This window comes from Lampetra fluviatilis, chromosome 5 (genome assembly GCF_964198595.1).
Source record: "Lampetra fluviatilis chromosome 5, kcLamFluv1.1, whole genome shotgun sequence".
In the NCBI taxonomy this organism is placed as follows: Eukaryota; Metazoa; Chordata; class Hyperoartia; order Petromyzontiformes; family Petromyzontidae; genus Lampetra; species Lampetra fluviatilis.
In genome coordinates, this window is record NC_136279.1 from 20,910,101 (window position 1) to 20,935,558 (window position 25,458).

General features: G+C 48.8%; 1 protein-coding gene across 2 annotated transcripts in view; it reads left to right on the forward strand.

The window, feature by feature from the left end:
* The window catches only part of LOC144932751 (kin of IRRE-like protein 1), a 107,546-nt gene extending 86,666 nt beyond the window's left edge, over positions 1-20,880 (forward strand). Inside the window, exons 5-16 of one of the 2 annotated variants that reach the window (XM_078857158.1) lie at positions 3,061-3,211; positions 5,963-6,068; positions 6,767-6,915; positions 9,462-9,589; positions 11,086-11,212; positions 11,659-11,759; positions 13,413-13,611; positions 14,557-14,664; positions 16,317-16,489; positions 16,841-16,927; positions 17,710-18,436; positions 18,471-20,880. In XM_078857158.1, coding sequence (XP_078713284.1) covers positions 3,061-3,211; positions 5,963-6,068; positions 6,767-6,915; positions 9,462-9,589; positions 11,086-11,212; positions 11,659-11,759; positions 13,413-13,611; positions 14,557-14,664; positions 16,317-16,489; positions 16,841-16,927; positions 17,710-18,300 — 1,920 coding nt within the window. In that variant the 3' untranslated portion in view covers positions 18,301-18,436; positions 18,471-20,880. The remainder of the gene's footprint in view (positions 1-3,060; positions 3,212-5,962; positions 6,069-6,766; positions 6,916-9,461; positions 9,590-11,085; positions 11,213-11,658; positions 11,760-13,412; positions 13,612-14,556; positions 14,665-16,316; positions 16,490-16,840; positions 16,928-17,709; positions 18,437-18,470) is intronic. The other variant, XM_078857159.1, reaches the window with a different exon arrangement.
* The last annotated feature ends 4,578 nt before the right edge of the window (positions 20,881-25,458 follow it).

A 25,458-nucleotide genomic window follows, 5' to 3' on the forward strand; every position in this document is an offset into this window, starting at 1 on the left:
AAGTCAAGATTTAATGACGCCACACACACACACAATGCAGAAAGATTTGTGTTTTGATACATATGTAGTGGGTTCACTTGAGAGACACACGAATTCAGGAGGCAACACGTTAATTCTATGACCACAACGGGGTAACTACATAACCAGTAACCACCACGGGATAACTACATAACCGGTAACCACCACGGGGTAACTATATAAATGGGTCAGGTCAGTCGGCACACTGCCTGACCCACGATGCCGAGCACGAAGACCGGAGACCGAGGAGAAAACGTAGCACGGCGGGTTCCATTCCAGCAGACAGCCCCGATGGGACCCCTGGACCTTCCTTTTATGCCCCCCAGCGCGGCCTGGCTCCGCCCTCGGCCACGCCCCCTTCTGGAACTTACCAGAAGATTCTGGGCCATACACCACGTGTCCCTTCTATCACCTTTGGCCCACATCTTTACCCTGTCCTGTTACGTGCCCTTGCCAGCCAAGCGGGCTGCTACGTCCTCAGATGCCCCTTCTCTGCCAGCCACCAGAACTATGCCCCCGAGGGACCCTTTTCCATTACATAGCCCTGCTGGCAGCGAGGGCTACTACACTCCCAGTTCCTCTCTCTATCAGGAACTGGCACTAAGCGCTGTAGTGACCCATTATGGTGTATGTCACTACACATACATTCAGAGCTGACAAATAATTATGTTGTACTGTGCAGAATTAATAGTGACTCAATTGGTTTTTTTTATTAATAGGCAGTAATATTAGTCTAATAATAATAAATTGGTTTCACACGGTAAACATCGTATATAAAAAGTTGATAGTAAACCCTGTTTTATTTTAAATAGCTTGTTTCATACCGATTCAACTTGGTTACTTTGAAGGAACGCTTGCATATTTAACGAGGAGCTATTTTCCCGAGCCGTGGGTCGGGAAGTGGTGAGGGGGGGGGGAGCAAAAGGATGGGGCGGTGGTAGGGGGTGGGTGAGTGCCCGTCATCCAGCCACGGGTGCCGCACGACGCTGCGCTACACGACCGCGCCACGCGACGCTTCGCCGCCGGCGTGTAAAGCGAAACCGCGGAGCGCCAAAGTGGTCGCGTGGAGGATATTTTTTTTGGCGTGGGGGCTGACGACAGTTGCTCACGCCGAGTGATGCGGATCATGCAGACGTGTGCTCTCCCCTCCACAACCGGGGTTGGGGGGGGGTGGGTAACCCGCGGTACGGCGCCCGCTCGTTTGTTAGAGCCTTCTCCACTGCAGGGCATACGAGAGCAGCTCATTGCAGGATTCGCGCGGGGCTCTCAACGCAGCTGCAAATACAAACAATGCAATAGTTGACAAACCTCGCCCAGGCTCGCAGCCTTCCTTCATTTCCGACACTTGCCCTTCCGGCAACCGCAGGTCCTTTATTCCCCTGTTGTGCAAAATCCCAACGGAGGAAGGGAAATCGGTTCTTGCTAATTGCCTGAAGCGGGGAAATGCGACTCTTCATGTGTACAAAACGGGGGAATGCTAATTAGTGAATTTTAACATCCATTTTGAAAATCGCGTGTGTACTCGGCTCGCACAGAAGTGTAAGTGCGCGACCTTTGATGAACGTGGGGTGGGTTTATTCATGTCCTTGCCGATGGTACGCCATGGCAGTACAGTTGTGCTTTGACATTGGCATAAAAAAATATATGTAAATATAGCCACCATTTGTTCGACATTCCTCGTGTTTTTTGCGTGTGCACTGATGCGATGTTTTTAATTGCTTTTCTTCTCTCTGTTAAAGGCAAACTACTCTTGGGGGTAGAAAAGGCAGGAGGAAAACCGTTCTTCTTTTTATTTCCAATGCCCTTTATACATATGTATGACCTATATGTGTTCGCTCCCATATTCTCCCCCTTGCAATTATGGCGTGTTACGCCGGGTTGTGTTTATTACTCGCAACACGCAATTATCGCATTGTATCTCCCTCCCACAGCGGTGGCGTCGGAAATATTGTCAATTTGGAAACATGCTGGGCGATGCAGATCGTTGCCTCTAAATCCAAATCGTTATTTAGCGATTTCAACATTATGCTCATCCCCGAAGACGGGGGTGGGGGACGGTTGGGGGCGGGGGGCTGGAAGTTATGGGGGGAAGGGGAGGAGGGGTGGGTAAAATATATGCGGTAATAATCTCCCGCATCAATTATTTAAGCGTCTCCCCCGTCAGTGCGTATCTTCCGTGCCACCGAGAGACGTGGGCGAGATTGCCAATGCGACTTGCGGGCATTGAGGCGTGCGCAGATTTAAACACGACCCGGGAAATCGCACTGAAGCACATTTGCAATTTTCAGTGTGGCTGACTGCGGCATGATCCACCTTTAATGTCCCAGCATAACGGACTTGATGGGCAGGGCTGGTGGCCGATGCGAGGGGTCGTGGGAAGAGTGGGTGCAAGAGATTTGGTGACATCTGGATATTTGTTCCTTCTGATAATCTTTGCTGGTGTAATCGGGGCTGTGTATAATTTCATCATAAAAACTTGCACACCCCATGTGAGTGCATTCTTAGTCGATAAACGCTTGACTGAATGTACCATTTAGCGTGCACTTTGTCCGCGCCGATACGAATCGAGGTTCATTTGTTAATACTACAGCACTGTATGACAGATAAGTTATGACGCACTGGTTTCACAATGAGCCAAATATTATTCTCACACCTTTGGAGGGAGGATCAGCAGCATTGATCAGCTGCAGCCTTTAAACGTGATGCAGCTGCCTGCCAGTATACACTGGTGGGCCCAATACTGTAGGTCAAAGAATGTTTGGAAAATAATACGTTTCTGGACCATGGATCATTTTCTACCATTCAGAGTTAGACCACAGGGTGAAAATACTTATCGCAGCCGTGGGATCAGTCTCACTTCAGCGCTCTCTTTTTCATCTATATGGGCTGTCAGTCACAGCACAATTGTAGGCACTCTCGAAGGAGAGAGCAGAGCATTACTGGTGCCTCCCACACCATCGCCACGCTTCAGTGGACCCATTGGGATGGAGGCCTGTCTTCGAATGCGCGCGTACGTGCGTGCGTGCGCTCGCTCTTCCACAGATGATCCTGGATGACGGCAAGCGGGAGAGCGCCACGAGCAAGCTGCTCATCACGCCCAGCGACGGCGACATCGGCCGCACATTTTCCTGCCGCGCTTCCAACGCCGCAGCGCCCGACGGGAAGCAGACTTCCGTGAGGCTCAACGTGCAGCGTACGTACACGACACGCACGCACGCACGCGTATTACCCCCCGTGCATTAACCCCCTCCGCCCCCCCTCCAGCTCCCCCCCCCCCCCCTCTCACAAGTCGAGCATTTAGCGACCGTGCACCAGACGAGCACGCATTATTATCATTATTACTACATCAATTAGGAGTGTAGGAACCCCTGTTTCAACGCTGCTGGGCGAGCGTGTCACCGAGTCTACGAGTACTCCCACGTGGGCGCGGCAAAATTATCTCCGGTACCATGTGTTGGAGTCAAAGCATCTGCATGTGAACAGGCGTTCTGTTGGCTTCATTAACGCCAAGTGGCAGTGTGCAAAATTTGCAACGTGAACAACTGCTATGCATACAACAGCCATTAATTAAAATCATACACTGCCCGTAATTATGCCACTTTATTGCGTTTGAAATTATACATTCCACATAAAACGAGAAACGCAAACATAACCAAAAAATAGTGTCCACCTATTCAGCATTCGTAGTTTTTTTTGGGGCCGATTCCTTAAATGAACGCGTTTAAAAGTGGGGAATCGAAAAAGTGTGGTGGGCAGTCCTTTCCAAATAAAGGTGCACTTAATTGCCTTGTTCATTAACAGAGGGAAAAAAACACCATTTGGACAGTCTGTCCACATTCTGCACAGACTGCCTGTGACAGATGCACGGTCCTTCCCTGCTACACCGCAACGCTTGAACATTCAAAGCCATCATTCGAGGGGCCCATCCATCGGTTATAAATTAACACTCCATGTGTGCTAACAGGGCTTGAAAGGCTAATGAAGATGCTTCTTAATATTAAACGCTTTCTTTGCTAGAGCAGCCGGGAGACTCATTAAAAATGTGTGCGGCGGTTGAGCGTGCCGTGTCTCAAGACATGGCGCTCACGCCGCGGAATCAATTTAAAAAAGGTCACCGTTTTTAGCGATCGGAAGCGGCGTTCGTGGTGCAAATGGAGGGATCGCAATGCAGACAAATAAACAAAAGCTGTTTGGGTCCAGATAGGAAGAGGTGGTAAGGACGGGGTGGGGGTGTCAGGGCAGGCGACGGGGCGGAGGGAGAATAACAAGTGGGAAGAGGTGAAATCAACGTGCAACGCCACAATCAGCTCGCTCACGCCACTGCTGACGAAAGGATCTCCGCTCCAGGAAACTCTGTCTCTCTTCTCCGGGGAAATTTGGCCTACTCTTCCACACTGACGAGACATGTTGAAAGAGGTGGGAGGACCCACACTTTACCCAACCACACGCGACCGGCCGAGTGTATACCCCCTTTGTAGTGCTGGGTGGACAGTGGTGGCGGCGGGGGGGGGGGGGAGATGTAAGGAACTTGCCCCACCTGTTTCAACTGCCACGCCGGGAGATGGAAGCGAACCGGCCACCTCTGGGTCACAAGTCCAGTTGTGCGGACCCTTTGCATCACGGGAGGCAACACGTGATCTCGATTAAAAGCACACGGGGGGCTTCGGTGCACTACGTGCCTGGAATAACTGAGGAAAAAATGAGGATCGAACCTTTGTGATACCACTGCTCAGTGCAGACCTCACCACGCGACATCAGACGTGATAGGTGTTGAACCATACCTCACCAGTGTGGGTTGGTGGGGGGGGGGCATTCAGATATCACTGAGCACTGATGTTAGTCTACGGCTTGAATGTGAGTCACCGGGTTCATTGCGCGTTTCGCTCACCATTGCACCACTGCGCCTCCGCTTGCATATCCTGCATGTTCTCCTGTGAAGCGATGCTATGGTGTGTAAGCGACTGGAGTATGCTACATGTTGGCTGGCTCCGGGGTAGTCGCACGTTCTTCATTCAACCCTTCCTGACTCTTTTGTTCAACAGGCGAATGTTTTTTTCCTCCCCCCTCTCTCTCGCTCTCTCTCTCCAAAAACTCTTTCATCGTTAAGATCGTAAGTCTCCGCGCGACTTACGACTCCACATCGTGTGTGTATATATGAAGAAATAAAAAAGATCTCCACATGGCTCAGCTTAACTTGTAATTGACTGTGAACAAAAATCCCCTTAAAGAAACAAGAGCCATTAGACATATCCTCACGGCCGCGTGATTAAATGGCTTGCGAGGACATTTTGACCGATGCGCACGCCTGCCACTGCTATGCTTTCTTCTGATAATTTCGTTTGAATGGCGTTGCTGTGAATTCCTCCATTACCTCCGTGGTTCTTCACTGCGAAGCAGCCAGCGTACGCTCCTCGTAAAATCTGAATCTTTCTTCTGCCGCTAACTCGTTCGTTGCAATAAAATATGCACTTGCCGGCCTTGCTCTGATGCAGCCCTAATTACATCTGATTACATTTCGACAAAGGCAGGTACTGCGTGGCAGGCCCTTTTTTTCCTTCCTTCTTAGGATAATGTGGGAATTCATGGCTCATCTTTCCAGATGGGAAGATGATTAGAGAAAGTGGCTCTTAAATACCATATGTTATAATTTGTGAGAAGTGGGCCTGTTTGTATCCCTGTGTTGGATCCCAATTCACAAAAAGGAGGATTTTTTTTGGGGTGAAAAAATAGTCACTACACAAGGTACACGTCCCCAGGTCTGCCTTCATTAAGTCAACTGTCGAGGTAGTCACGATAAATTAAGGCTACCGAATTGAACTGAAATTGGAGAAGGGCTCGGTGGGTAATTATTTCAACCCCGGGCTGCAAGTTCATTCATTTTTTTTGCTTCGAGGTTAACAAATGAAAGAGCCGAGTTTAACACCACTTTCTGCTCTTCTCGCAGACCCGCCAACTGTAAGGCTATCAGTGCACCCGCAGCCCGTGCAGGAGGGAGAGACCGTGAAATTCACGTGTTCCGCCACCGCCAACCCTGACATCACCGGATACCGGTACGCAAATGCACACAGGTGCGCCCGCCGCACGCCGCTATGGGTGTCCACACATGCAGAGACAATCAAGCACCCATTCAACAGAAAAATGGGCCAGCTTATTACACGGTTTTTCTTTTTTGCTTTGCACACCGCTCCTGCATACGCGAGTGACTTGTGAAGAAGCTTGTTGTTGGTTTGTTTCAACTGCGTTGGCAACGTCACATCTGAGGAGAGGGGGTTTAGTTTCTCCCTCCCACTGCAAGGGCAGTTGGATCACACGTGTGCATCAGTCCAGCCCCGAGGACGACGTTTAAAGTTCACAATCAATGGGGCCAGAGCCCTCCGCTTCACGGCAAGACACGAGCCGCACAATGCAGACCTCGCTGTGCGCATGCGTGCTGCCCCCCCCACACAGAGAGAGTCGCAAGCTCCGCTAAGGACACCGCGCTCGGCTGTCATTTCCCCACCTGGAACTGTTCCAGCCTTCAAAGTTCACATTGGAAATAAAGGACAGGCCAAAACAAAAAGGACGAGACACAACCCCCGCGCGCAATGTTGCGCATTCTTTGCAGGACCTTTTCCCAAAACCCTAGTCACGTTCGATCTGCTCGGTCGGTTACACTGCCGTGCAATCTCCGCCGCACACAACAACAACAACAACAACAAAACCTCCCTGCGTCCCGCTGTCCCTATCCTCTCCCCCATCCCTGGGGCAGCTGGGCCAAGGGGGGAGCACTGATCGAAGGCGCGACGGAGAACACGTACGAGACGACCGTGGACCACTCCTACTTCACCGAGCCGGTGTCGTGCGAGGTGCACAACGCCGTGGGGAGCACCAACGTCACCACGCTGGTCGACGTTTACTGTGAGCAAACGCACGCGCCACCCCCCCCCCCCCCCCTGTGGCCCCAGTGTTGCGAGCGTTTGGACGGGATCCAGGAGCTTCCATCATGAGGCATGGGGGAGCTGGGCGGACAGTGGCAGTAAAGTTTAAAGGAAAGGGTCCTACGTGCGATCAATAAGTTTGATTTGTTTTCTCTTCCCCAACTGCAGGTGGAAAGCTTCCATGGCTCGATGTAACTCACCACTTCCTTTTTGCAATTAACGCAGTCTCAGTACAAAAAAATGATGCAAGGCGTCCACGATTCAATGAAAACGTAGGGCTGTTTTTGGTTAGGTGAGGGATAGAGCGCGGGCCGATAGAACTACGAGCGTGGTCTTCAATGGCGATTCTTCAGCGATCACACTTGAGACGCGGGCAAATAGCTGGGACTTTGCGAACCTCGGCATGAAATGCTTCCACCAACGCCAGGGGCGGGCACGTGGAGACTCGTGCGAGAAGATCCCCGCATTATGAAGTGTGCGTTTATGTTCAGATTGGTCAAGCTCGCACACAGCTGTCTAACTAGAATTATTTGATGATGAACAATACTTTGATGCGACACTCTTGATATATAGAGAAGGCTAATGTTTCTTGGCAATGGCCTTTCTTCTTAGCAGTGAGGTGCAATTGCCGACTATATATTTTTTGCCGTTGCATGGCAACGTTAACGGTCAGGTAGTGAATGTTGCAGTTGCTTCGCATTTGTCAGTATAGATTCGGAAAGTTTTACACCTGGGAGAAGAGTAAAAGTAGAACCCAGCACTTTATGTATACTGGGTATGAGTATGCTAATGTACCGTATATACGGTTGGACTGATGACCAGTGTATAAAATAGCATATGAGTGCAGGTGAAATCTGGGTTTGTTGTTTTTTTTTACTCTCCACTTTGATACCAAAGTTCGAAGAAATTATTCATCAATACCCGAGCTTTGACTTGAAGCGGTTCTGGCAGCTTTCGTGTTGAGCACACACCACTGTCACACCACCACCATCACCTGTGTGAACGAGCACTACCAACGTTGCTGAGTAACGTGTTGCTTCAGGGATCGTAGCTCAGCTGCCGGTTTAGGTGAAAGGAATACTAAAAATCATTATTTGTTCAGAAAAATCGAGCATTTAAATTGAATAATTGCCTCGATTTGAATCAAAGATGCATTCACACTTCACGTTCTGGGTCTTCGGAATGCCGAGGAGGGCAGTTGGCACATCGGCATTGTGTTCCGGCAAAGTGCACCGTTGTAGATATGTGCTATTTACACAGCCTGAAATAATAGGCCGTGGCAGGCGTGTAAATTGAGGCACAGACATTTCAAAATATGAAAGAGAGTGGGGTGGGGGGGGCTACAAAATAACATTCAAGGCGATAAGACCAGAAAATAGCTTTAACCTTGGTGGGGAATTTACATTCTACCGCTGAGCAAGAATGGAGAGGCGAGGGGATGGGGTGGGGATAAGTGGGGCATGAGTTGAGGGGGGGGAAAGTCACGCGGCAAGATGTATTTCCAGGAGACGAGAATATTGTAATTGCTTCGACTGTCACTTATTATCAGATGAGGTGACAAATAAGGCCTGAATGCCACTGTCGTGGCATGCGTCCATGTGACCTGGGTAGCGCGGTGAGCCGAATAAAGCATCGAGGTTGGCTGTCAGGTAGCGATGGCTCGCTTTGCTGCCTTTATTCATGAGTGTGTATAAAAGCTAATTTCACACAGCTCTGCCTCCTGGTATTATAAGGTTGTGCTGTGAGCACCGTTTTGCAATGATTGCTTCCAGGCTCTCTCCACTCACATCTCAAGATGATGCATCTCAGTTGGATGCTGCCCGTTCGCTCGCTCGCTCGCTCGCGCGGTGTTGGATTTTATTATATTATTTTTTTACTACACCGAAGCGCGAGCACAGGTGTAAAGCCACTTTACAAAATCTGTGACTCCTTCCCGCCGACTTGTCTCGCGCGCCCGCGGGGACATTCGCGGCGCAGCGCTCAATGCGTGTCATTTCACTTTGGCAATCATCGCGTTATCAGGCTGCTTCTTGTCCCCGCACAGGCGTCGCTCACAGGCAGGCCGGCACCTGCTGCCAGCTTACCCCCCCCCCCCCCCACCGTTTCTGCCCTCCTACCCCCCCCCCCCCAAGCCAGCCCCACCTCCCTCAGAAAGCCGCATGAACGTGCAGCAAAAATTGCATAAGCCTTTAACGGGCTACCATCGGTGCTCGGCCAACTCCAACGAAATGCCCACGACCTCTAATGACAGTAATTGCAAATTGTATACAAACCGAAAAGTGGGGGCAATGGAGGGAGATCTCGGATAGAAAGTAAATCACATCATTCTTAAAAAAAAACTACGTTTGCACTCATCACGTGTACTCCGCGAGAGGTCCGAAAGTCGTCTGCACAGGAGGACAGTTTATAATTTGTTTTTAAATGTGTTACTACATCTCGCCAACACGCTCCGCTTGCTACACCTGCCCACCGCCAAACTACACTTTGCATTATTAACGCCTGGCTCTGTTGCGACGTCGCCGCCAGTCGGGCCACGGATCGTGACGGAGCCGCAGCCGCAGACCGTGGACCGGGGCTCCGACGCCACCTTCACGTGCGCCTGGTCGGGGAACCCTCCGCTGACCCTCGCCTGGACACGCAAGGGCTCCAACGTGGTACGCGTCAACGGCGGCGAGGCCCCCGTGCCCTTTTCCGAGTTGATGTTCTAGACAAGGCCGGGGAGCAATGTATGTACGCTGAACGTCTTTCGCACCATACGTGCTAATCGGAGGTGTGGGGGGAAGGACAACAAACTTAACACGTAAAAAACTGTTTTAAAAGGTATGAGTTTCAATCTAGATTTTTAAGTGCACAGCTCCAGCGGCTTCCTAATATCGGAATGGAAGAGCCTTCCGGACTGCTGCTGGAGTGCATCCAAAAGCGTGCGATGCAGTGACCATCTTTGGTCGATGGCCACCCAAAAAGCTACCACCACTGCGGAGGATAAAAATGTGCGCGCAATGCAGCCGGGACCGTGGCACACGGAGCACATTCATCCGCGCGTTCTTCCGTGAGCTCCTCCGCTTGTGTTCGCGCGATTTGGCCAGCGCGCTGCGGCAATCCACACGGCGGCAACGTCACACTTTGTGTTGGCTTTCTTCCAGCCACGCCAATCATCATTTTATTGGCCCATTATAAATGTATTCGTTCGTTACGTTTACTTTTTTTTCTGCATTAAGTATTGACCACGTTTATTATTATTTCTATAATGTTTTACTAATTTATTGATTGTAATATTTCTCATGGGTAATCTCTTGTCGATGGAACGTCACGTGACCAGGGTGTCAAGTGACACGTGCAGAGTAAACGCATAATGGACTCGTGCGCAAACATTAACAAATTGCTTGATGACGATTGCTTGCGTTGCGATCGAAACGTCGCGATCTATTATTTGTTCTACCTACATGACTTTAGCGACAGAACCAAAGAGTATTTATACAAAATACTTTCGTACAATATCAAATACATGCGAGTCAAAGGCATAAACAAGGAAGGCAATGCAGTGCGCATGAACATCACAAGTGCAGTCAAACGCGTCACGAATGAGGGCACGTGTGGTGCTGCTGTGGTTAGAGCAGATCACAATTGTACTTTGGCTCAGTCCATGATCCATCATTCAGCGGATAATACAATGAGTATCACTTTGTGACAGGCCTAAAGTGGTCGTTCTGTAGAGGGAACAGCCACTGGCTGTAGAAAAGTGTAATTTAAACTATTAATAATTCGACCAGTATTATTTAAAGTTTTTTTTTTTATAATATCCAATTTAAATGTATCATATATTATTATTAACAGGATCCTTTCGAGTTATTTTAGTTTTAATATTCAGCCCATTTAAGTGTGACTTCCTTGCAATAAACCTAATTTGGATGATCGCGCGCCTTTCCTCACGAGTATACACCCAACGGTTTTGTAAAGACATGATCCAGAAAAGTCCGCATGCACAAAACATTTAGAAGTCCCTGTTTTTCTGGGAGTGCATCAACAGCTGTTGGCAAGTGCATTTCTCTGCTTGTGAATATGTGTGCGCTACTTGTGAACAGCACTTGCCCCAACAGTCTGTTAAGGTTATGGCGGGGTGGGGGGGTGGGTCTTTGTGTGTACCCTGCAGGTGTTGAGTAACAGCAACATGCTGCTCCTGAAAGGCGTGACTCAAGACGACACTGGGCGCTATGTGTGCAAGGCCATTGTTCCACGAATTGGCGTCGGCGAGAAAGAAGTCATGCTGAACGTTAATGGTACGTTACACGCAACATTAAAACGCACGCGCACAATAAAGTATAGCCTTAACAGACTGGTTGGCAAAGGCCCTGTTAGCGAGCACTTATTAAGGCCATCACGACACACGAGGGGGTAGTTGGCCAACAACACGCCTGATTGTCTCTGTCTCCCTAGTGCTGATGTTTAGATACCTGCACAAGGCACTCAATTGAATGCCGAGTCGACCTAAGGGAGGGCACAGGACCGGTTCAGATATTCGGCACCGATGTTACACCGTGAGCGGGAATCTGACCCTGAGGGTCGCCGTGTTTGCAGCGTAGCGCATCTGCGCCACCGCTCCCCGCACGCATGCATACACACGCACAAACGGCATTCATGAAGGGCAAATGCACAAGACAATGACTCCACAACTGGCGACAACCGTAACCCCTGTTCAAACATTTGTTTTGTCTCCCTATGCCAGGACCACCCATCATATCTAGTGACCTTCTGCAGCACGCGCTGCGCGGAGAGAAAGGCCGGGTGGAGTGCTTCATCGGCAGCACACCACCTCCGGACCGCATCGTGAGTGCATCGGGAGCAGTCGTCTCGCGAAAAATGATGCCTTGTCTTCTTGGCCTCACATCTTATAAAACATAGCGGCCTACCGAGTGGCGGGAGATTACTTTGACCTGAGGAGCTTCGCCGAGAAAAGCGTCCTCCTTGACCGACTCGCCACAGGCAACAGCTACATTCGCGAACACCTTAACAAAATGTGGGCAAGTTTCCGCGGTGACAAACGATGTCGGCGTTCGTGCCGTCGTTAACGAACCTCAATTGTTGGCTCACGTTCGCGCCACCAACACGGCCGTCATTTAAATGTAAAAACCAAAAGATTTTTTCTTGTCATTCGGACAATAAAAATATCATAATTTAAGACTCGGAGCAGATTGCATTTTTGTTTGTAACGGCGGTGAGGCCAATCGACGGTTTGCGTGCGATCATGCGTCAAGTGTACTCGCTAACTACCAGTCTGGCACAATGCACATCGCGTCTTCTGGAGTCACATTCACTCGACCTCTGAACCCAGGGAACCAAGTTAGATTCCCGTCCAAGGCTAATGTCGGTGGCACGTGCTATCTTAACTGGTCCTGGGCCTCACCATCACCAGCCAACACCAGTGTGGTGAGGAATGGCTATACAACCCCTGATGACCTACACGGAGGGAAAACCTTCATCCACCAGTGGCGGGATGTTATGATCTGTCAGTGGCACGGCAGTGGCGAGATGTTAACTACCACGCCTGGTATACAGGAGGTCGTGGGTTCAATCCCGGTCCTGTTTGTATATTTGGAGTTTGCATGCTATCCCCATGGTCACATAGATTTGTATTCGGGTCCTTCAGTTTTTCCCCAAACATTTAAACGTGTGCGTTTAGAGTTTTTGCCCGCTAGAAATTTCCACATGATAAGCCACTTTTTTTGAGCTTTCATTTGTGGCCAGGTCACTTCTGAAAAAGAGCAATATAGCACAGTGGGCCTTACCTGGTAAAATAAAAAATGTGTTTAGTCGTGTCTTGACTAAGCGCTATAAATTAACCCAACACTAGAAAAGGCTCTTTCATGGTGTGTTATCTGTCCATTTTCACATGTCAGTAATTCTACGTACATTTACATAAATATATTTCATCCATCAGACGTAGCTAAGTTGTTGTGCAGTAGGTGGTGACAAAGCTGATGCCACTGAGCTCAGAGAAGAGATGAGAACCGTCATGTCACGTCACAGCGAACGGGCCCTATAAAAGGCTTTTAGATAATGGCCCAGCCCTGCAATTACTTTCCCACACCACTGCTGGCAGAAGAACCTCTAATTAGAGAACACTCTAGATATTCCTTGGAGATGACATCTTGCAAGAGGAAAACGGGGTCCTTTAAAATAAAAAAAAATATTTTTAAAGATTTTCATGCAGCCAAATCAACGAACAAAATGGCCAGTGGAGTACATTAAAATGATAGAAGGGACACGTGTAGGGCATATTTCTCTGTAATCCCCAGTCATGATGTGGAAATGAAAGAGAACTTTACAGCAAAGCAAGAGCAAAGCAAGAGGCATAGTCATTCTCTAAAGGCGTTTCGCAAAGACACCAATGGATCACAGGCGAGTTAACAAAGTCCGATTCCTGCTCCTAATGAAACTCTCTTTTACACCCCCACCACTTTGCCACGTGGGACGCGGCAGGCGTGGGCGTGGAAGGAGAACGTGCTGGAGGTCGGCACGTACGAGCGCTACACGGTGGAGACGGTGAGCCGCGTGGACGGGGTTCTCTCCACGCTCACCATCACCAACGTCATGGAGGGGGACTTCCAGACCGCCTACAACTGCACGGCCTGGAACGGCTTCGGCTCCGACACAGAGATATTCACGCTGCGCGAGAAAGGCACGGGCGTTTTTTACTTGTTCGTTTTGTTTTTTTTGTTGCGTCGCGAAAACCTTCGTATGTCGCGTGTCAGTTTTGGACGCTGCGGTGGTTCCCCGCGTGTGAGGACGGCACGATGATTCCAAGCGACCCAGCGTCAATTCACAGCTGTGAAACCATGATAGGCCACGCCTCAACTTGCACCCCTGGGCGGAGTCATCCCAATGGGGAAGGACAAAATGACGCCTATCCGTGGATTCTGTAACACTTTGGAATGTGAATTTGCGCTCGGACGTATGTTGGCATGTGACCTCATGGGCCACGGCTGGGTTGGCCTCGTGCAATGGTCCAAGAGGCCCGTGTAATTAGTGATGAGCGGAATTGGCCAACCGTTTGATAAATATGGCTGCTCGTCCCGAAGGTAGGTTCGAAGTAGCAACACAACTGTATGGTAACCTCTTAACTATCTACATAAGGTCATCTTTACGAGAGTTATCGGTCCCACCTCAGCCAGACGGACAGAGCTAATGCATCAAGGCTTTCAACCTTGATCAATCAAAAATCTGAACAACAACAACAACAACAAAAAAACACGGTGAAATGTTACAATCACCAATGGGAAGAAAGACAAAGTTACGGCGTCGGCTCCGCCACCCACTTGTAGGCTTTTCACATGCCTAATTGGCACTCGCAGGCCCACCGTTGCCCTGGCAATCTAACCTGAGCTGCCGTGGGGAGTCTTGCCTCGATAATGCGTTTGAGCGTTGTGCGCGTGAAATCGTCCAAAGGGAGGCCCAGCGATCACAAAACATCACAATTTCTATATTTTTTTCAAAGAAAAAAAAGTTTGCCCGATGATAAAACTCCAGAAGAAAACGAGCAGCACGCCGTCGTTTCTTTTTTATTTTACTTACAACACTTCGCTCGATGACAGTGCTGCTGCCCCTTCCATGTCGCGCTCGTCAGAGGTGCTGTCGCAGGGCATCGTGATTGGCGCCGGCGTGAGCGCTGCTGTCGTGCTAATCATCGCGGCTGTCGCAGTCATCATCTTCTGCTGCCGCCAGCGACGGAGAAGTAAGTTTTGCCCAGCGCAGTTGCAACCCGGTCCCCAACTGGAGCATCTCTGCTGCACCACGGCCAGTGGCCCATGTTAACCAAACAAACACCTTTTTACTCGCCGTGTGCTTCTCAGCACCGCCACAAAGGGGAGAAAAGGGCAAGCTTTTGCCACGCACTGCTGTGCGGTATCTTCATGAGGAGTTGAATAAATTGTTGAGAAAAGTGATGCTCAACATGCAAACCCAAGCCAAGTGACCACGAGCGGCTGCAAACCCCCCCCCGCCACGCATCTAGATAACTGCTCTAGACATGGTCTGTTGTGGTATCCTAGAAGTATGCCTTCTCGTCCGAATTATATTGTCTGCCCATGCTTACGTTATTTCCCATGCCAAGGTTGTGGTTGTCACATGTCTGATTATGGCCGACCAAGAAGGGTGTCCTTTCTGTTGTGTGGAGTGTGTATGTTCTTGTCCCCATGTTCTCCCAGTTTGCCAACCCTCGCCCCCCCGCCTTAACTAAAAAACCCATACATTGTTAATCTGGTTAAAATGTTTAACGGTTATAAAACTTACCCACAAAATGTACTCGCATAATAGCGATCATTGCTCTTCGACCGGCAGACTAATTCCCACTGCCATCTTTTGCTGCACGGGGACAGTTGCCAAGAGGGGGGAATCGGCGCTCTTGAGATGCTGACTCGGCCCGATTGAGCGGGCTCAATAATAACAGTGAGGCCAGATCACTTAAATCGGTCGTGAATGTAATATATTAAATGCTACAGTGAAAAGCCTCTTCTGGGAGTGAGCTTGCAAGACTATGAAAGGGGAGGTCGGCCTAACTTACATTTTATTAATGTCCTCACACGTCTATCTGCTTTGAACTCACAACACCAAAGGCAGCATTCTATAAACTATTCCTGCCCAGCTTAAAGACGTTAACGTTTTTTAAAATTGTAAAAATTTAATACGAAGCTGACCAGGGCAAATCAGAGAGATTTTTTTTGCTTGGTGTGAATTAGCAAAGAGGAGCAATTGGTTCATATCTTTGCGTACTCAAATAATTAAGAATTAAAATGATCAGTAAGACCAGTTGTCTCTATACTAAACTAAACTTTTTTTTTACGAGGTAAGACCGACTGAGCTGTATTGCTCTTTTTCAGAAGCAACCGGGCCACAAATGATAGCTCAACGAAGTGGCTTATGTGGAAATGTATTGCAACCAAATACTCTAAATGCATGTTCATAATTGTTGAGATTAAAACTGGATGGCCCGGAGAAAAAAAAATGCGACCACAGGGAGAACATCCAAACTCCAAATATACAGTGGCGTCAAGGTCGGGATCGAACCTATGTATACCAGGCGAGGCAGTTCCATCTCTCCACCGTGGCGTCCATACATGTTCCCATCGGTGCGTATTGACGTCTCATAGCTGTATAGTTATTGAAGAGCTCATCAGCCAGCTTGAAAATCAAATAGTTACCAATGTTATAAGCGTCCACGGTGTCATATTACATTTGACCAAGCGATCGCAACTTACATAGAGACTCGCAGTTTGTGTAGGTGTCGGTCACATGTGCAAAGTGGCATGGTCACTGGTGAGCTATTTGAACGTGAAAATGTTCTTGTTCAAATACGTCCCGTAATATTCCATTTAAACCCCAAAGTAGTTTGCACTGCCTGCATGATGTGCGTCACAGCCAAGAAGGACATCAAGATCTGCAAGCACGACCCCAAGGTGGAGATCGTCCACAAGGATTTTGACCAAATTCGCAAGGAGATGTCCGAGGAAGACATAAAGCTGCCCGTCATGAACGGCGACCAGAAGTTCAACTACTACCCGGTAAAGACGAACAACACCCATGGATTTAATTGCTTCTAAGCCGTGGAAAGATTTGTACAACCTCCTATTAAAAAGAAATTAGTTTGTGATTTTTTTTTTTGCTGTTGTTCAGAGTATGCTTAATAACCCATGCATGCAGCATATAAAGTGAGGCAGAGCATTGTTGGTGCAGGAAATTAACAAGGTGGGCAACTTCTTAGTTTATATGGTCCAAAGCATTAAACAGATAATTAGCCTGCAGGACGATGCAGGCATGCACAATCGTGGGTATGTCTACATGCTCGCACGCCCCGCTCGTGCACTCGTGTGTGTGTGTGTGTTTATAATGGTGCTGATATCCGTGCATGCCAGGCGTACTCCGATGAGACCGACACGAAAACCGAGCAAACGACAGAACCCAGCGTGAGCCAGGATGAAGCCGACTACAAGGACCTCAAGGTGCATGCCAGAACGTTGAGGAAGGACACCACTGAACTGGCAAATGAGGGATTCGTGCAATTTGGCCGTGCTACAAATATATTTTTATATTTGCTAGCTATCAGCCTCCCCTTTGCAAAGAGGCCGACATGGACAATTTTGATGCGGGTAATTAATTGCTGGACCCAACCTTCTGTAGGGGCACTTTACGATGCCTAAGCTGCCACGCATTACGAGCCAAAAACATTTTAATGTATTCCCGATCGCTTTTCACATTCAGTGCAGGGCCCGGCTTCTGTTCCTTTAAATTTCAATGAATAGTTTTAGTCAAAGGCATGAAAAAAAAACTTACTTAAGTAAAGATATTCCAATTAACTGCATAGGTACACTTGTTGTCATGGCATTACTTCATCGTCATAAATTACTTCTTGATTTCCTTTGGTCCTATTTTCAATCTTTTTTCTAACACACAACTTGGCAGTTAAAATGCTTCTTTCAAATGCATATATTTATTTTTAAACCACTAAACGCTTTCTAATGCTCTAATTTGTTGCATGAAGCGTCTCTCGGAGGGGTATTATACTGCCACAATTTTTTCCCAAGACTATCAAACTACATCCTAAAACCAATAATTAAAATTTACCATTGACCTAATGAAGCTTGAATGATGTAAATTAAGATATAATGGCTTTTAAATTCATTTAACGATTTCATCGCAATATCCCCCATTCCCTCCAACAATTTTAGTTTTTTTATTCTCATCCCCTTAAAAAAATTACCCCCCCCCCCCCCACTTTCACCAGGACCCGACAAACGGCTACTACAACGTGCGGGCGCACGAGGAGCAGTCGACCACTCGCAACGCCTTCTCCGAGTTCCGCCCGCTGGCGCGGCCCCTCTACGAGCCGCGTCCCCCCTCGCGTCTCTCGCACGCCAGCGGGTACGCCCACCTGGGCGCGTACCCCGCGCGCCCCTACGACTACGAGCAGGCGGGCGGCTTCGAGCCGCCGCAGCAGCCGGACGGCGCCGTCGCCGCGTCCGCCGCCGCGGGCCTCGGCTCCGGGGGAGTGGCGGCGCGGCCGCCTTTCGGCGCTCACGCCCAGACGGGCGTCTACGGCGGCTCCGTCTACGCCCCGGCCTCCTCCTCCTCCTCCACGGCCGCGGCGGCCGCGGTCGGCATGGCCGGCCCGTTCGGCGTGGGAGGAAGCGCCGGCGGCGTCGCTGGGAGCGGGGTCGGCGTGTACGCCTACGGGCGCGTGCCGGCGTTCGAGGGCGCCGGCGACACGCTGGACCAGGCGAGCAAGCACTCGCTGTCCTCCCGCTTCTCGTACGCGTCGCAGCACTCCGACTTCACGGCGCGCCCGCTGCAGCAGCGCATGCAGACGCACGTATGACGGAGGCGGTGGCCGCGCGGTGCAACGGTAAACCCAACGTCCTTGCAGAGGGGTTGTTGGGTTGGGTTTTTTTTGTTCGTTTGGAGGGGGTGGCGGCCGTGGGACGGAAGGAAGTTCAGAAAACGGCGTCCACACGGTGGGGAGGGGGGGGGGGCGGCAGGGGGGGGCAGGGGGGGTTGCTGCTGCAAATTGAGCAGGGTGGCGAGAGGGGCAATAGGGTTGTTATTGGGCGAGAGTCGCGAAAAGCCTCGAGGCGGAATCTAAGCGCCACCCAGCTCCGAACGAGGAGTGGAACTTTCGTGCTCGTGGTAGAAATTTTACATTCCTGCGACGGAGACCGCCAGTCTGTCCGTAGTCCGGCCGCCGTTGATTTTCCCCTCTCCCCCCACCCCCACCCCCCCCCCGAGAAAAAAAAGGTACTGGCTTGGAAATGATGGTTCCAAAAAAATATACCACGCTGCACGATTATTGCTAGAAGGCATGAAAGCGGCAATGGCCATGAACCTGGTACTATTTACCAGTACAGAAAACAAACAAGCACTGCTTGCTGGATAAGTAAGCAAACATTCCAAACGAGGCCCTATATCTCTCAATAAATAAAAGCCTGCTGCTATGTTAAGCCTGCAGTTTTATGGCCGTAGCCAACCCAACGTTTTTGGGAACTTTCAGAAGCTCCCCCCCCCCTACCTAACCCACTCGGATGTTGATGTGTAAAACCATGACAGTGCCTTCATTCAATCGTACAGCGCACACGTGCCGTGTGCAGCGCGCAACATACACATCTCTCCCACCGGTTAGCACGTGACAATGACCATTTCAAAAAGAAAGCTTTAAATTAAACAAAGAAGGGGGTGTATATTTTGTGCGGATCTTCGCACAGTGCTCACATGGAGTACCTATTTACTCTCATGAACAATCCTACACTTGCATGCAGCTGTAGGGCGGTGGGGGGCATTGGTTGGACACGTTTTTTTTTTACTCCCAATGCCTGGAGGCTCCCCCCCACCCCCTCCCTCCTGCAGAGCCTGGTTGCTGACCAACTATTTTTTCATTATGATTATTATTATATAAATGAAAAAAAGGAATCCCTGTTGTACTTGAAATGGCTTTTCATATTGTGTTTTTTTTTTGTGAAGACTTAAACGCCGTTGTAAATACCGTTCTGGCGTAGAATTCAGCCACTTTCCAACGTGCTCCCCAAACACACTCCGCACAGAGGCGGAAACTTTGAATTGGGAGTTGTTTTAAAACATATATATTTCGGAAAACCTCGTAACGATAAAATGATTGAGGTTTCCATTGCCTACGTCTTTATTCCTTTCAGCACAAAAAAATATAAAAACACCCCTCCCCCGCCCCCACAAATGTCAAGGTGTATTATTGCAGATTTGCTGCACGGGATTGTATCGGAAAGTAGTGCCAAGCCCTTTAGGGGGAACGAGCAATTACAGATATTTTTCACTGTTGCTCCGAATGGGACCGCTCCTCTCACTTTCGTCTGTGCTTTGACCTCGGGTTGGGCTGAACCAGCCAGACGGTCCAGAGCCGTAGGCCCAATTAAGCTTCGCTCGGATGTACATACATACATACGTACTTACGACCACAAAAGCGTTTTGTGCAACAACGATGTTTTGCAGGCACGGAAATCTGTATAGTCAATCCACACACCCCGATACTATATTAATTTTCCTATCACTCTGTGTACACACTACGTCACCACTATATTGTATAGTAACGCGCGTACTTGATTTCGACGTATATATATTTTTTGTATCGTACTTTTGTTTTCCCCCCCATACAAATAAGGTGAATCGAACAGAAACAGTTTTGGTTGCTGTTAATATATCTGTTGTGCAGACCGGTACGCAAGTTGTTGACGAATGGCAGCAATTTCATTGAATGGATCAGTGTTATTTATTTGTATGTCAATAAAGCTCACTTTAGCATTTTAGGCTGCAGTAGCAGCATCTCACAGGCACATCTGATATTACATTAACTGCATAGTATTATATCATATGGTTGCAGGGAATGGGGGAATTATTTCATTCGGGCTGAATATCAAACTCCAGTAATTAAAGTCTCTATGCATCATTTATGGATTCGTTGTCAGCCCGAGGCGTTATAGCTATCAGTTCACTTTCATGTAAATACAGTTTTACATTCGCCCGTGTAAATATACACGCATTTGCACACGTGAGGGTCTCACGCAAGGGTGTGTAAGGTGCGCTGGGAATAATCGCCCGTGGTGTCACCTTGGCCAAGGAGATCACCGTGCGTGCGTTGCTCGTGTGCGTGTGCACGTGTGTGCTCGTGTGCGTGACTGTGCATGTGTCGGTGGTAAACAGAACAAAAAAAAACACACGAGAATGCTTCTTCTATATTTGAGTTGTCATTTTTTTTACGGTACCTTTTTTGAGCTTCGTTTTTTTTACACGTACGATTGTTATTATTAATTGCGCGTTAGCTCCCCGTTGTTTGTGCCGAGCGATCAATCATGCTGGCTGCATTTTCGTTGGGACTGGTGGTTCTTGTAAGTTCCGCTGAATCTTTGTCTCTTAAATAAATAAATCAAATCAGTGTCGAGAGACCCGTGCGGTGGTGAGGTCGTGTTTTTTTGTTCCTCTGCTAAGCCGCCCGTGAGCGAGCGGGGCTGCGTGCAATTACTGTATATTCAGCGCTGCCGACGGAAAGGTCAAAGAGAAAGAAAAAAAATCTCTCGGATGTCGAATACACTCCCTGCAATTAACTGTTGAGAATTAACGGTGGCTCGCCTCTTCTTCTCCGCTCGTTCACGCACGCACGCACGCACATGCGCACACACAGCACAGCGCACGCACACGCCTTCTTCCCCGTTTGTGCACACAAAGACAAAGATCCCCCGTATAGCATTGACAGACTGCTGGAGCAAGTGCTGTTAGCAAGCACCTATGAAGGCGGGCACAGCACACGAGGTAGTGGGTGGCCAGCAACACGCCCGGCTGCCTTTGTCTCCCAAGTGGCGATGTTCACACATCGCACCAGATATTCATTCGAGGCTGAGTCAACCTAGGCGAGGCCCAGGACCCGTTCAAATAATCGTCACCCTGTGTTGGCCGCGAGCGGGACTCGAACCTGTTCGCCAGGTTCGTGGTGCTGCGCGCTAACCGCTACACGACTGCTCCCCACGACCGCTCATGCACAGAGACAGGTGTGCGTGGGTTCACTGCGTGTCGAATCATTATTATCAGCGTTTCTTTCTCAAATGCGCCAGCGCATGCGAGAGCGCATATCGGGGGGTAAAAAGATAACAGGAATCCCCCAGCCTTGCTGTGCACGTCAGGGTGGTCGGTATCACGCATTCGGTAAAGTATTTGAAGATATCAACGTGACTTAACCGAAAGACCCAAAGAATATGAATTCCTGCAGTCACGAAAGCTTTCAATCACGTATTCTGCCACGCATCCTTGATTGCGATGACAACCTGCTTCACAGAGGTGATGATCGTGGCTTATTTTTCATTTGGGAAGAACCAAAGACATTGAACAGCATACAGATTTCATCATTTGCCTTGGGACTTATCAGCGGAGTATAACCATACTTGTTCTACTTGCTGCCAATTGCGCCCTTTCGGGCAATGTGTGTTGTGCCCGATCTCCCTCTCTCTACACTTGGGGGATATTCGCACAGCCTAAGGGCAGCAGCAACAACACAAAATAAACTCAAGCACTTTCTCCAGCTGAAGATGGTCATTCAACAGCCGGGGGGGTGGACAAACAAACAACACGTGCGGGCCAAAAACAAATGATAAGCAGAAGGTGACTTTGGCCTGGAAAACGTGAGCAGGGAAAAACGCAAGACTTCGTTAGCGTGCACGGTGGACAAGCCAGCGTTAAGATCATGCATATATACAGACGTGTGTGTATACGAGAATGTATCCTCAGCAAACACACAAGAGGGGCAGAAAGATGTGGGAAGGAAAAAATACGACCGCTCGTAGAGCCTCCAAATTAGAAACGCGTCCAACGACCTTTTTTTTTCTCCTACCGCTCCCAGTTGATAATTAACTCTGTACATCAGCGAACGTTGGCAATGCAATATGCGTCTCGCACGGTGGCAATTTGTATCGATTTTCCAATCACAGACGCATGAAAGTCAACCGTCCCCCGCGGTTTCCGCCGTATAATGTATGACAAACGGCTACATTGCAAGCGCGACGGGCCGTTAAAAGGGGTGAAATGTGCTCAAATACCAACATATCGATCAGCGTGCACCCCCCCCCACAACAGTTGGGAGTGAAATGGCGAGCGGCGGCAATTAGAGGTCACGTATCGTCCCCCCCCCCCCTTGGTTCATCCCATCGAGCAAGAGGGACTGAATTAAAAAGGTGCATTGACAGTGGTTGCCAATTCCGAGGCATTCCTTCCAACGCGGTTTACACGCTATGGGAAGTCCACCAAACCAAAATCAATCATCCCCCCCACGGTGGGGCGCACAAGCGGCTACAAATTAGAGCAGTACATCGAATTCGTTCTGCGTGTTCTGTGCCTTATTTCGCCGCGACTGCTGCTGCTGCGTAAAAAAAGCAGATCAGTCTTTGGGGCTGTCCATAAATGACGTCACGCGATTTTGGAGGATTTTTTACCCCCCCCCCCCCACTAGTCACACGGCGTCACAAAAAGTCAGACCCCCCCCCTCAAATATGACGTCACAAAGCTCTGCTCCCCCCCAAAAAAAAATGCTTCAAATCGCTTTAAACTTGTCATTGTAGTGCGTATTTTTATGTGGCGCTGCACTCTGATGTTGTATGAGAACACATTTATTAAAAAGTATATTTTATTAAGTAGAACGTGTTGTCTATATTTATTTCAAGTTGCGCATTTTGATATGACGTCACATTTCTCAAACCTCCCCCCCGTCGTCACACATCGTCACAAATGTCTGACCCCCCCCCCCCCTAGGTACGTGACGTCATTTATGGACGGCCCCTTTTGATATGTAACACTGTGTAACAAAACAAACAAACTAAAATTGTTCCTGGGTAGTAAGTGTTATTTCCTAATCGATTATGCCTCAAAAGTACAGAGAATGGCTATTATTCCCCCAACACTTTGCTTTTGTGACCAGGACAGTGATATTTTGAATTGTACTTATTTTCAATAAGAAAACGTGTGAATTTGTGTCATTCCTTCACATAAAGTCCAGGTCACAAAATCAAAGTTTGTGGGGAATAATAGCCATTTTCTATACTTTTTAGGCATAAGCAATTAAAAAATAACACTTCGTACCCAGGAACAAAAAAAGGTGTTACATCGTGTAAATTTACGCCCACGCGGTCATCATTGAGTCGTTTGCTCGAGTCGCCGCGTGCGCGTTGTCGGTTTTCGAACATGGGCTCCAGACACACACACGCACGTGTGAGAGTGTGTGCATATGTGTGTGCGTGTGGGAGTGGTGGTGTAGCGGTTAGCGCTACGCTGCGCTACGAACCCGGCTACCACAGTTCGATTCCCACTCACGGCCAACACCCAGTGGTGACGATTATCTGAACCGGTCCTGGGACTCCCCTAGATCGACTCAGTCTCAAATGAGTACCTGGTGCGGTGTAAACATCGCCGCTAGGGAGACAAAGGCGGTCGGGCGTGGTGCTGGCCACCGACCCCCACGTGTGTCTTCATAGGTGATCGCTAACAACACTTGCCCCAACAGTCTGTTAAGGCTATATGGGGATCTTTGGTTTTGTCTTTGTGTGTGGAGCGATGGCCGCCCACTACAGTTTCTCGATAAAAAAAATCAACCAAACGATTTTCCCGAAAAGTAAAAACCCAGTAATTTGGTTGATTTCTTCACACCGAATGTTCGAGGAAGAAACTACATTGCACACACGTATTGTTGTCTAGCCTGCTCCGTGTGTATCGTGTGTGTGTATGCTTAATATATATCTTACGCAATCTATTGTATGTGCTCTGCACGTTCGTCATTGCATGTTTTACCCCAGGTCTCCAACTTAAAAAAATAAACGTGAGTGTCAATGGGATCTCGCCTGATTTAAATCGAGCATTATCAATCGATGGAACTGTAACCGAGTGGTAGTGTGCCGTGTGTGTGTGTCTGTTTCCAAGGGGAGCAGTGGGACAGTGGTTCGAGCGATTTCCGCTCACCAACACCATAGTGACGATTATCTGAACCCGTCCTGGGCCTCCTCTAGGTCGACTCAGCCTCAAATGAGTACCTGGTGCGGTGCGTAAACATCGCCACTTGGGAGACAAAGGCGGCCGGGCGCGGTGCTGGTCACTTAAGGCCGTGAAGGCGATACGGGGGGTGGTCTTCGTCGTTTGTGATGTAAGCCATCAAGGGGCCTTAAATAATTATCACGCTCCGCTTCCTGTATTTTAAAATTTTCGTATAGTTTGTAAATACAACTCGTGGGCAACGTTGGTGATTAACGCGTTACCCCACTCGGTCAATGTTTTCGATTCCCTTAACAAACGGGCCGTCATTTCTGGGAGAAAAAAATTAATACAAATTGTAACAACCGAAGCAGGCACGGGGAGTCTTTCGTTTTGCTGAATGTTAAATACCTACCGCGACATTCATTGATCGTTGGGTGACCCGTTTTGCCGGCGTTCCGGGGGGAAACTCTATACACCATGGGACCTCCTTTGCCAGTACGAAAATATGAGAATGGGTTTTCCCCTTTTTTTGGGCAACAAAACAAGTGTTAAGATGGTAATACACCAAACTGAAACCTTTGACAAGGAATCATGTCTGCATTAACCACAATACTTGTGGTCAGAATGCAAAAAAAAAACATACTCTGATAATATATGCATTGTCTTTGAAACTGATTGGTGCACACCAGAGACAGCTTTCTTTGGAGCCTCGTCTCAAAAGGTGTTAGATCAGAAGACGCCAAAAGGCGTACAGCACAAAGACAAGCACTATCAGAGTAATAAGAGCTCGGGGTGATCAGCTACGTCAAGTACCAAAATATGATAATAGGTTTCCTTATTTTTTCTGGCAACAATTTTAAAACAATTAACCCCGCAGTCTTAGTGAGAGAATGAATGTCATTTGTAGAGATGTGGATGTTATTCCACATTGTCAGGGATCACAACGAAGACGAGCACCACTCCACATTCAGTGGAAACGAGAGGTAATCCGACCCTTTACATTAAGAAC